General features: G+C 38.6%; 1 protein-coding gene across 1 annotated transcript in view; it reads right to left on the bottom strand.

The window, feature by feature from the left end:
* nr3c1 (nuclear receptor subfamily 3 group C member 1) overlaps positions 1-6,601 on the bottom strand; it is a 63,079-nt gene extending 56,478 nt beyond the window's left edge. The window contains exons 1-2 of the mRNA XM_023341786.1: positions 6,102-6,601; positions 2,729-3,861 (exon numbers count right to left, since the gene is read on the bottom strand). Of these exons, the coding sequence (XP_023197554.1) occupies positions 2,729-3,852 (1,124 nt within the window). The 5' untranslated portion in view covers positions 3,853-3,861; positions 6,102-6,601. The remainder of the gene's footprint in view (positions 1-2,728; positions 3,862-6,101) is intronic.
* Between the last annotated feature and the right edge of the window lie 6,410 nt (positions 6,602-13,011).

The raw sequence follows: 13,011 nt of genomic DNA, 5'->3' as shown, positions 1-13,011 counted from the left end.
AAGCAGTCACATTGTTGCATGAAACTTTAACAGAAAATATGGAAGGAGCATTACACACGACACTGTGGCAAAACTTATTTGCAAGTTTCAGAAAACTGGAAATTATGCAGATCAACCACAAAGTGGTCCAAAACGCGCAGCGATTACACAGAGTCCCACGAAAATAAAAACGGTTGTCCAATATAAAATGTTTATTTTTTCTATGTATGGAAACTTATGGCCTACCCTGTACTTGGAAAACAAACTAAAGATAATTTTATGTCCAATGTTTCAAATTCAAATTCAGGTTGCTAGTCTTCTAGACATAAAGATTTCTCACTCTTCTGTTTTTATTCTTACTTTGAGATGAATCTGGTGTTTTTCATTTATCACATTTATGACATGTGATGTTATTTATTGCAGCATTTAACATCAATCCACTAGTTCAAACAATTGCCGTTTTGGTAAATTACAGTTATACAGATATATAAAGGTTTTAAAAGATTAGTATCACCACTTTCATAAGTGTTTGCAATGAGAGGCCAGAGTGTGCAGGTGTGTTTGGTGTTTTCTCAGGTTGTATGGAGTGTTTAGAACAATGGAACACTGCACCTACCAGACTAACGGAGGCACACTGCCAGTCAGCTGGCAGAAGGAAAGCTTAAACACATTTGTATCACTTGCAAGAACTAAACTAATTTGTCTGAAAATATTTCTGTCTATAAATGACCTGGCTAGTGCCTTTCACCCCTTTTTATTAAATCTGGTTTATGCAAGTTAAATAATCATTTTCATAACTTTTATATAACTAGCATGATAGCATTAGAGAACAAAATATAACAGTCAGTTTAAGTTTCAACTAAATATTGAAACCTTCCTTTAAGTAAAGTTTTGATAAATATGCCTTTTCCCATGATTAGGGAGCTGGTAGTGTATCAGGTCTCAAGAATGTTTTGAATAGTCTTGAAATACAATAATCAGAATCTAGTTTGTGCATACAAACAAGGTCTTTGACTTCAGCTCCACATTGCTCTCAATGAAGACATCATAAACGCAAAAATATAATAAAACAGGTCAGGAAGTAATTTTTTCTAACTGTAAATGTTTATATAGACATTGCAATGTTGAATGTCTGGAAACGTATCTCAGTTGAAGGGGGATTATTAACAAAATTCTAGAGATTTTTTAACTTGAAAACTTTCCATGGAATTTAAGAATTTAAAGGAATTTATGAGCATAAACCTGGAAACTTGTTTGCTGGCCCTTAACTATTGTTTTCCATTTATCTGAAATTGTGTCACAGGGTAGAAGGTCCAGGAGGGAATCCCAGACATATTTTCCCCATCGACATCCTCCAGCAAATTCTAGGCATTCTCAAGGGGTTTAGAGGCCAAACAGGATTTATACTCCCTCCAGCGAGTTCTGGATCTTCCCCAAGGTCTTGTACTTGGAAAACCTCAAAATTCTGATCATATGCCAAAACTACCTTAACTAACTCCTTTTGATCTTCATATACATGCATTCGATGCACAATTAACACAACACAACAGTAAGAATCTCATCTCAAGTTGGTATCATAACTGAAATGTATTACAGTGTATAAAAATTGCTTTTGAAAACCTAAAGTGAAGTTAGATCAAAGATTTTTAGAAATTGTACCATCCACACATTTAAAAACAATGCAGATCTCCAACTTAATTTTTGGCTGAGTAACAAGCCTTTTTTAGAGCACCGTGTCTTTTTATATCCCGTGTATGAAAGATTTTTTTTTGCATTGTGAGGCTTCTGCCTTGCACATCATTGACAAGCATGCATCAAAGGGACACAGTATGATATATACAAAGCATGCTGTTACACCTGTGATCAGGAAGTTAGACACACCATATTAGTCTGACAGTGAAGCGCCAGCAGAAGTTGAGTCCTTTGTTCATCTACCACTTACTTGCAAACGAGGCTGTAGTGATTCACCCAGCATTAATCAAACAACATCTAGTTATCTACACTTTTCAACTCGAACACACAAGAGGCTCATGAAGCCTGAAAAATTTATCTCTCTATTTTTTTAATGTTCTACTTCGAAGCTCATCAAGTTATCAGATGGTACTTTCAAGGCTGAAAGTGAGGTGTGCCTAACAGACACCTCTCACTGAGCCGCATGCTCTCAGCTTTCTCACATTTCTCATTTCCTTTGTGTTTAAGCTCCACCATGATGCATGTTCACAAATGTGCTGAAAACACACCTTGATAGTAAGACCCTTCCACTCGGACAGTTTCACGGAATTATAAAATCTTTAGAATAAAAAAATACTCAACAAAGCCTCTTTAAAGAGTAATGTCTCTTTGACTGAACATTCAACATTTTTTTCTCTAGCCACCTTCTAATCTGGCAACACTTCAACTAGTTTTCCAACCATGTCTGACCTCTAAAGGAAAAAGGTCTTAAAGTTCAACTTTGGCATTCCTAAAATGTGACACAATGGGGATAAATCAGAAGAATGTGTGTCTAGCTAGGTCTGCCCATTGGGAGGTGATAAGTGCCAGATGCCCTGCACCCCAGGAGTGATAGGACTTCTCTTGCTAAAGAATGTTACAGACTGAAGCGAAAGCTGGAAAACGCACTAAACTGAGTGCATTTAGAAAAATCAAAACTTCTTGGTGCTCATAAATGCAAATTCAAACCACTCGACGGAACACAGATAAAGCAAAGGTAGGGAAATGAAGTCAGGTGGAGCAATAATTCAATTCATACCTTGTAAAGCTGACAGGAAAATTCCCCAAAGCTGCAGCAGATTGAAGGCCATCACTGGTGCTCTGAATCCCAGAGGCTTCTCCATACCTCTTCCCGCTTATCCAGCTCTCCCCGACTCCTGGCAAGTTTGAGTATGTGCCAAAAGGCTTCTGGTCTTGCAAGCCCGCTGTCTCAGGATTGCCTCTGTAGTGGTACCCAGTTCCCGTGGCAAGACCCATGGCAGACGGTATGGTTCCCACCCCATGCAGAGGGTTCATGCCACTCTGCAGACACTGGGACTGGCAGTAACTAGCACCGTCCTGCTTCTCCTGTTTGACCACACCAGGGGTACGGATGTGGATGAAGTCAGGATCCTTCTCCACCTTGATGACAACACTGGAAAGCATTCCCGGTGGCTGCTGCTGTTGAAGCTGATGTTGCTGTACCAGCTGCTGCTGCTCTGTGCCGTTCAAACCAATACAGTTGGCCCCATTACCTAACAGGGACTTTTCACCACCGCTGCTGCTCTCCTGGAGGATGGTATCCAAATGTGCCACCTCTGAATCCAACTCAAAAGCACTGATTTCTGGCAGAGAGTTCGGAAGGTCCAGGTCTTGCCAGATATCTGCATCATCAATTAGCTGAGAAGTGCTCCCATCCAGACTGCAAGAACCAACACCTGCTTGTCCACCATAAGTTCCTAATTCCTTATCCAGAGAGAAAATCCCCTCCTGCTTAATTTGCTGAGGGAACAGGTCAGGCAAAGGGAGGTTCCCCAGGACTGAGGTTTCTGATGTGTTAATGACAGAGGTGGACGTCTGGTCGAGATCAGAAGTACTCTGGTTCAACAAAGACAAACTGTCCCCATAGCTGAATATATCCTGTTCTTGTTTGTGCATTCTGCTCATTTTACCCTCCTTATCTGACTCAAAGAGGCCTCCAAGTTCCCCCTGGTCTTTAGTTCCCCCTTGTCCATTTGGTGCCACTGTGCTCTGGTTCACAGACCCGGGACTGGGCAGATGCATTGTGGGTTGAAGCAGTAAACCAGATGTGCTGACTGAATCTCTGCCTACTTCAGGTCTGATCCCTGCAAATGTAAGGTTGTCGTTCCGATTACCGTTGTGCTTTGGTCCACCCTGATCCATCTTGTCATTCTGCAAACAAAATTATCAATAAACAGATGAGTCACAAGGAAATGAAAATAAATGTGATATTAATGAATGCAATGACATCTGCAGAAGAAAAACTCACGAGAGTATTGATCATTTATAGATATAGGTGTCAACAAAGTTCAAAAGTGTCACATTACAGTTCAATAGTGCAAACTACTCTACTGTATGGGTGTTCTTTTATCCATTTTATTTTTGAAAACCAAACCAATACTATAGCACTGTGACTGCTTCAACAATAGAACATGACAGCTAAGTATAGAAAATGTATCCACAACCTTTTACGGAGCAGAAATTACTCAAATGTGCATGTCATATGTTTGAACGGTGTCCTCTTCTCTGGCTTAAGAGTAAAGACATGCCCAGGCACAAACTTGCTTTTCAAGTGAAACCGCTGACGGTCCCGCTTACAGAATGCATGTGTGCAACAGCATGCATCTGTTGGAAGAGACTAACCCACTCAGGGGCCGCTGGGCATTTGCTGAAGGCCTTAGCGAGCGTCTAGCTCTGTTGGCAAACACAGGCAGTCGAGTACAAACTGTTTAAGGTGGCGAATCAAGAAGTAGAAATAGCACAAAGGTAAAGGCAAACATTTCTCATTCAATATTATAATAAATTTATCTGGACGTTTTATGTCCTGAAAAGCAGTCTTGCTACCAACTGGGGGAAAGGTAGTGACCATCCATATAAATTTACTTGTTAACCTATACTTGTTTAATGCCTATGCCACTTTTTCTTCTTCATTTTGTGCACATTTTGAATGTCTTTCCCTCTCTCCTTACCTCTCTGATTCAGGACAACTGCCTACCAAAGTGTCTGACACTCAGACATTCAGTTTCAATACCTTTGTTGAATACTGTAATGGCATTATCAATTGTAACTAAGACACAATTTTATCACTCTTTTCTTATTTTCCTCATCATCATGACATCCTCACAACTCTTTGTTAACTTAAGCATTTAGGAGCATTAACGGGAGTGAAAGTCCACCAAAGTGGCCAAATATGTTATTATTTGCATGTCAGGTAAAGTATTTTTTCCCCAAAGAACATCCAGATAGACATTTGCTATTACTATATTGCACACATTAATTTTGCAAATTGACATATTGTGCAGTTCTAATAACTAGAGTACCAACTAGTTTAAAACAGATCAGTATGTCTGAATTGATTGGAGTCTGATTGGTTTTGTTTACCCCAATGCAGACAGTTCAGTTCACAGCATGAAGCTGTGCTGAGCCCAAGCTGTACCACCACTGAGCTAAAAACAGGAATAAATTGTATGTGACCCAACCTAAATTAAAAAAAGAACTTTTTCCATATGGAAATTATTGCTTTATTGCTATGGGACACAATGAGAGTAGCTCTTCAGTATAGATTTTTTTTAAAGGAAAAAATAGAAAAGTTGGAATTTGAGGCAAATAAAGGCTCACAAAAAAACATGCTAAAAATATATAAATTTAAAAAAAACATGGCATTTTCCGAAAAAAATTTAAGTACATTAGGAAAATCAGGTTTAACAAATAAGCACATAAAATCCAAAAACTGATTTTAAAGAACTAACAAAAAAAGGGATATAGGGAGAATAAAATAAAAAAATTATATATATATATATATATTATATAAAGCAATACACATAAGTAAACATGGAGATGGCGCTTTTGGAAAATAAAAGTTAGTCAATTTAAAGTTAATAAATTATTTAAATCAAAAATATAATAATAATAATAATAATAATAATAATAATAATAATAATAATAATTAAAAACAGTATTTGACGGTGTGGCAATGGTTCACGGAAAACCTCTGCTTTAAAAAGTTCGAGGTTTCCTGACTTCCCATACTGTACTTTTCCACCGAGCCGGACAAGCATTTTATGATTAGTGCAACCTGTTGGCTTTGAAGGAAACTGCACTCGATCATTCGCCTTAAGAAGGAGCAAAACAAACATCCAAAGCTGTTGTTATCATGTTTATTGGGAACTCCATAATAAGACAGATTTAGCCCGCTTTGGTAGCGTGAGGCTCCCTCCACCCCCGCCTCTCTGTTTCTAACTGTGCCACTCGGTGCTCAGCTGTCAGCGCGCTTGTCACGCACCACCGTGGACGCTCCTCGTCGGCCTACTCGACGGGAACCACAAGGTTTTTACCCACCCCCACTACCGCTGCAAGACAAAAAAAAAAAAAAAACAAGAAAAAAAGTAGTTGCACCTGAAAGTAATCCTTACCTGAAGTGAGAGAAAACTCCCTCGATTAGGTCATCTCCTGTCAGAGCAAGTTGGTTCAAAAATAAACACACACGAGAAATAACGCGGCGTCCACCGGATCACGCTGTAGAATAAACCCCACTTCTTATCGCGCTGATGTTTCGTGCTGAAATAGCAGAAGAGCGAGTAGCGACGTCTCTGTCCGTGTGACAGGGAAACATTCCCCGCGATATTTCTTACTCAAGACCCAACACCGTCGCTGTGCGCCGCTTCTTGGATCCGTCGGCAACTTTTAATGCGCCTCGTCAGCAGCAGGGGGACGTAGAGGGGAGGAAGAGAAATAAAAGTCAGTCGCTCCCGATCTTCAGGATTAATCCATAAAGAATCGACAACATCTGCAGTGCGATGATCACCCCTATGCGCCGTGAACAAGCTGTGAGTACATTAAAGTTATATAATAGAGCCGCGGTGCTGTGGCCCGCTCAGCTGCAAACTCAGACAGGGCGATCTGTTAGAGAAGCGGCGACAAAGCCACCTAAGACGTTAGCTGCGTTTCCGTTTTGGTGTTTCAAAATAAAGGGCGAGCAAGAACGTCAGCTTTAGACTGTCTCTTAAGCACTTTATCCACACTTGTAAATGTATCGTTAATCCCAGCTGTCACACATTTAAACCAGATATCACAGCTGTCTTCACGTGTTTATGTTTGTTCACTCCAGTCACATCGTGATTCTTTTACTTTGAAGAAAAAGCGCGCTACCTTGACTCCAGTGGAAAGCCTGTTGGGGACAACTTAACCGCTCTGTGAGTTTGGCACTTGGCGGTTAACGCCCCTTTTACCCACTGAAACTCCGTCTGCTGCGGAATCTGTCAGTGTCACCTCTAACCTGCGAGCATTTCATCTAGGAAGCCGAACCCATGTTCGGTGCTCCTCTAGTCGAACCGAGCGTCGTATCTGGGGGTCTAATTAGGGTCAGGGTATCAACTGAGACGGGGGGGTTGAGTTGCCTTTGGATGAGGTCATGCAGATACTGTATTTCCTGTTTCTCAGTTTTGCTTTTTTCAAGCATATGAGGAAAGCTCAAGTCAGGGAGAAAGTCTAAAATATCGCACTGTCTGTAATTTCGCTTCCGATGCGAGACGTGAAATATTTTTAACATTTGTGATTACAGTGATTTTTGGAGATTTTCTGCAGCAACAACCAAATATGACATAATAGTTCCTGAAAATGCTATTTAAGTACATTTAAAGTTACCATGTCTGCACTTGGCGGTTTTTTACACAGAAACAGATCATTGTTTACCCAGGTAATGCTGCAGGCGGTGCGGCAGCCTTTATATTCCTGTGTGGAACTGCAGCATAAACCAGAACTTGTGAGATATTTCCAATCAAAGTAATTGTCTGATTTAAAAGTAAAATGATGTAAAACAAAATATACAAGTGATGTGAACACTAGGCAGCTACTCTGACTCTGATGCATATCCTGTTCTCAGTACATGTTTCAAATATAAAGATCAACTCTTCATTTCCCATGTAACCAACAATTGTCTTCTGTGTAAGTAACTACACAATGCAAACATGACAATGCTGTGGTCTCAAACTTCATTTCTCAAGGGCCAGTGCTTTGCAGCCTTTATATGAATTTCAGACCCAACTTACCTGAATCATATGAGTGACCTCAACATGCAGCCAAAATTCGACAGAATCCTGCTAATAACCAAATTACTTGTTTCAGGTGTGTTGAGGCAGAAACACATCTAAAGGTTTCAGCAACTGAAGTTGGAGACCCCATGGTTCAAATGTTGATATTTAAAGTCACTTTTGCATAACTGACAGAGGAGTTGTTTAAGATAGCATTTGAAAATGGTATAAGTGCACTTTGGTCTTTGCCTGTCTCAGACTAGTTCCTGCCTTGTGGCATAACTAATCTGGATTTATGCAAAGTTATGATACCAATAAAGCAATCAACTACAGTAAGATATCAACTGCTTATCCACCTATCACTTTTTGACAAACATTTTCGAAGCTTAATCATCTCTTCTGCATTTCTATCTGATTGAACTAATTGATAAACAGTGTTTGTAAAGAACTTTGAACTGCCTGGACTGAAATCCTTTCTTAATGCACCAGATGACCTTTCAGTTAAAGTTGTGAATTAGTTATTACATGCTTAATTTCCTGTAACCTACTAGTGCAGCTTAATTTTTTTTTTTGCTGGAGTAGAGCGGGCAGGGTCAAAGGGTAAGATACCAGCAAGCTCCATTCTGGAAACCTGAAGCCCTTTCTCTACAGCTATACAGGGAAACTCCCTACATAGGTAATCAGCTGACAGATATTGTTTCTTACTGAAGGCATCTTCTTTGAAAACATAAATTACTTGGCTAAGACAGGTAAGGGAGCCACTCCACAATATTGGTAATATATACTAATCCACATTAAGTTGCTTATTTTCCAATCAGATATATTGTATTGCTGGCATTGTTGTGAAAACAGTTTTTAATAGTGAGTTTCAATTTGTCTTATATACAATGGCTTGCAAAATTATTCATACCTTTTAACGTTTTGACATTCTGTTAAATTACAACCACAAATTGTAATAGTTTAACACAAAGTAAAACATAACTGTGAAGTGGGATGAAAAATATATATGGTTTCCTTGATTATTTATGAAAAAAATGTGAAAAATGTGACATGCCTGTGTATTTATGCTCCTATATCTCTAAATAAAATCCATTGCCTCAGTAACTGGCCATTAATTCATTTAGTTATATTGTGCTATTTCATAACAAAAGTCATCTCAAGGTACTTTACAAAAACATCTAATTTGTATACAGAAACACATATTCAATTCAATTCAGTCACACAGATTCAAAGTCGATGACATGCATCATGCTTAGATTGTAGTTTTTAAACAATGTAGTCAAGTTCAATTTATTTTTCAAATTGGTAAAACTGTCCATCTAAGGAAACTCAGTTCTGAACGTGAATGTAGGCAGTGTGCAGTCTTTGAGTCATTAATTTTGCTGCAATACTTCATATTGAGATGCATGTAGTGAGAGCAGAGAGGAAATTTCCCCTTTAATGGAGAGAAGTAAACCTGGATCAGTGTCTGGGAAGACAGTACAAACACAAACAGAAAACAGAAGCCCTCAGAAGTCACCTAGTTAGTAATTACATTCTACAAATATGGAAAAACTTGTATGGTTAAAATAACTAACATTCATATCACCCTGAACACACTGTTACAATGAAACATGGTGGTGACAGAATCATGCTGTGGGATTGTTTTCTTCAGCAAAAACTGAGAATCAGGTTGAAGTTGAGATGTTGAATGGCGCCATGTAGAGACTGAAAGTTGGAGTGTGATAAGAGTTGAGACTAATAAAATGGTTTATATGAGGGGTGTCAAACTCAATTTCATTTTAGGCCATATCAATGTTAAGAATGTCCTCAAAAGGCCGGTTGTGACAAAATGTATTGATAAAACCAATTAACACACCATTAAAATAAGAATAAATAGCCGTCTCTGCAACTGATAAGTACTTGTTTAAGTTAATTATTACTGAAGCTCTTTTCACATTGATGTCACTTGGCAGTATTCATATTAAAATCGCTTTGATTTGATTGATAAAATATTCTTTAAGCATATTGAAGGTCCTAATTATGTGTCCCATTAGAGTCTAGATAGGTATATATAAAGTTACATGGCCGTCGGGCCTTGAGTTTCACACATGTGGTTTAGATCAAAGCATTTTTATTGGCTAGTTAAAAACCAAACTTAAATCCATTGAAGAATCTGTGGAAAGGGTCAATAATCACTGATTGTTTTCCATCCAATCTGACTGAACTTGTGTTTTTAATAAGGAAAATTGTGCAAAGTTGGTAGATGATAGATTTGACTTGCAGTTGTGACTGGTGTGGAGAGTGGTTCTACGTATTGACTCAGTTGGGGGCTGAAAGGATATGCAAACTTTTCAGATTTCAGAAAAATGAAAAAAACTAGGTATTGTTTACTCTTCAACTTGGAATTTTGCACTACTATGTGTTGGGGTTATTAAATGTGATTCCACCAAAATACATTAGAGATAGTGATTTTACGGTGACAAAAGTTGAGAAAATGTAATACTATTGCTAAGGACTGTACATGTAACATGTAATAATTTTACCATCTACCTTTAACTTGATGAAAGTTTCAAGTTTTAATGAATCAACTTCCTGTATTCCTGACAAAGATTCCACTCCTCTTAGCCATTCTGTAGAAGGTCCTGTATTCCCGAAGACCAATCCATGGACGTAAGAAATGAAATATGTAAATTATATCTGCTCAGTTTGAAGGAGTGATTGGAGGGAAAGCGAATAGTCCAGTCTGTGCAGACAACCAAAATAAACAGATGAGTTGACTGGAACCAACAGTCAGGAGCAGAAAGGTAAAGAAGCAGGCGGGAGGAGGAGGTAGCAGGGGTCTGCAGGTATGGTCCTCCATCCAAGTCATCTGATTAGAAGGAACAAAATGTGTCCTGGGCATGCAGATGTCTCATTAAATGCCAATGGAGCTGGAGAGAGAGAGGAGCTCCCAAGGGCTTGAGAAAACCATGCTGTTCTCAAAACATCACAGAGAACACTGTGAGTTTTTAATGCCCGGTAACAATGGGCGATCCTATTTACCAATAAATGATGAAAACACTGGACATGCCGTGCTCCATGTGCATGTGTGTGCAACTGTAAATTCATGGGAAATTATGCTGCTTTGGTTTTATAACACAGCTTGCTTCTGAATGCTCAGCAGAACTCAATAGGTTGAACAGGCTCCTATGAAGACAGATCGTTGTGAATATTTACATACAACCCTTGGGTGTGCTGGCACCAAATCAATGTTGAAACTTTGAACATTTGGTCTCAAATGTTCTTCTTTTAAGAAAAGTACATAACAAAAGTCTCAACACATAACAAGGTTTACGGCTATGGGTCATTGTTTGCTTAGGTTTGACAATATTAATCACAAAAGAATTCTAAAAAAGAAGCACTGAGTTGTTGAAAAAGGTGTAAGACTTTGAAACAGCCCAAACTGCAACACAAAAGCAGACTTGGAGCCTTGTTGATACTGGTGTGTATTTTTCCCAAGGTTAGTGAATATTGCAGGTGAATGAGGCAGAGTCTCCACATGAAGTTAAGTAGGTAAATATAACAACATCCACTGAGGTGGCAAAACAACACCACTTGCATGTGCCCAGAACAGCTGGTTGTGTTTATGGAAGTGCCACTAGGATCTGGTGATGCTTCAATGCAGAAAAAAGATATTTATGGAGGATGTGGACAGGAGCAGCAGCTGTGACTCGAGCCTCACTCACCTGACACACAGTTGTCTGTGATAAGGCACAAACAGGAAGGAGAAGAACAAGCAAGACTTGCTACAAAGCAGTATCCTTCCCAGCACTACCCCATCTACCATGGGTTCCACCTGAGGCAAGAAAGTGAGCATCAGGTTGTAGGAAATAGAAATTTTGAATCTGCTTGACGCTTGTGATGTATTTTCTGTTGACTCAAAGGACTAAAAGCTAGATAGGAGATCATATTTGTGTGGAAAAGAGAACGGGCATAGATTATTACAGTGGGAATGTATCTATTGAATGAGATTCAAAGAATGATTAGGAACTGTGGTTAAACTTTGACTGGGTTTCAAAATGTTATATCAAAGAGGTGACACTGTTGGAGATAAGAATGAAACTACTGGATATCTCAAGATAACCCATAGGCTTGTTTCCATACTTAAAACAGCTTACAAACATGTTTTTAAAAAAGAAGTAACCAAATATTTTTACAGAAATTTTGAGAATTTGGCTCATACTACAGGAAAAAAAGAAAAAAAAAAAACCTGGAGACATTCTTAAATGAATCTCAATCTTCCATACTCAATCTTTGAGTCCAAGAAGCTGGGTTTGGGTACGTAACTGTTTTCAGAGCTGATATTAGCCTGACCAAAGTGACATGGACATTTATCTGTAGGTGAAAAATTAGAACACAAGTTTGTAATGGTCCACTAGAGGTGAGTGATGAATATTATGGTCCTAGGCCAAGAACATTATCTGTTAATATGAAACTAGAAAAAAATATGGTTTATGTAGAAGTCAGGATGTTTGTTTAGTTGTTGACTGTTATGTGGAAAAAGGTTAATATACTAAAGATGTAGGTATAGACTGGAATTCGGTTGAAGGTTCTCTGCAGAGGTAAAGAAACCTATTTCTGGTCCAGATCTGGCACATGTTGGGCAAAGCTATTTCTAGCAATGTCAATGATTCAACAGTCAGGAGACTGAGCAAGTTCAGGATTCATGAAAGAGTTCCAAGATGACAGTAACTGCTCTTTTGAAGGAATGCCATAGGAAGTCTCACATTTATTATGACAACTTCCAAATGATCCCAAAACCTTTAGAAAATATTCTGTTAAATACTGGTTAAAAAGTGGACATAATTGGAAAGCGAGTGCCCATTACATACATAAATCTAACAAAACATTCCTGAAGAAAGAACAGAAAAACATGATGAGAACACTTGCTGTGCAACATGGTAGTGTTAGAGTTGTAACACGTCGTGGTATGATCTTAAACTAGCTGTACATTCTTGGAAACCTGTGATATGGCCAAATAAAACAATTCTAAGAAGTGTCTGCCAAAATTCCTCAACTATGATGTAAATCAGGTATCTCAAACACTTGATGACAGGTGTTTCTGCCAGCCATGGTTGGATTTGTCCAACTAGGTTTTTAAGATTTCCCAGTAAAAATAGAAAAATATAGGAACACACTTTAGCTTAAAATTGCAAAAACAAGGAAAAAGAAAGAAAGGAGTTTCCATTTAGTCTTAAAATGGATTTAAGTAAAATGATGTAAGGCTAGGTAAGGATGGGAATAGAACAAAATGTGAATATTGTTTGGATGC

This window comes from Xiphophorus maculatus, chromosome 11 (genome assembly GCF_002775205.1).
Source record: "Xiphophorus maculatus strain JP 163 A chromosome 11, X_maculatus-5.0-male, whole genome shotgun sequence".
Classification (NCBI taxonomy): domain Eukaryota; kingdom Metazoa; phylum Chordata; class Actinopteri; order Cyprinodontiformes; family Poeciliidae; genus Xiphophorus; species Xiphophorus maculatus.
Note: the sequence above shows the minus strand (reverse complement) of the source record. Positions and strands in the feature narration are given on the sequence as shown.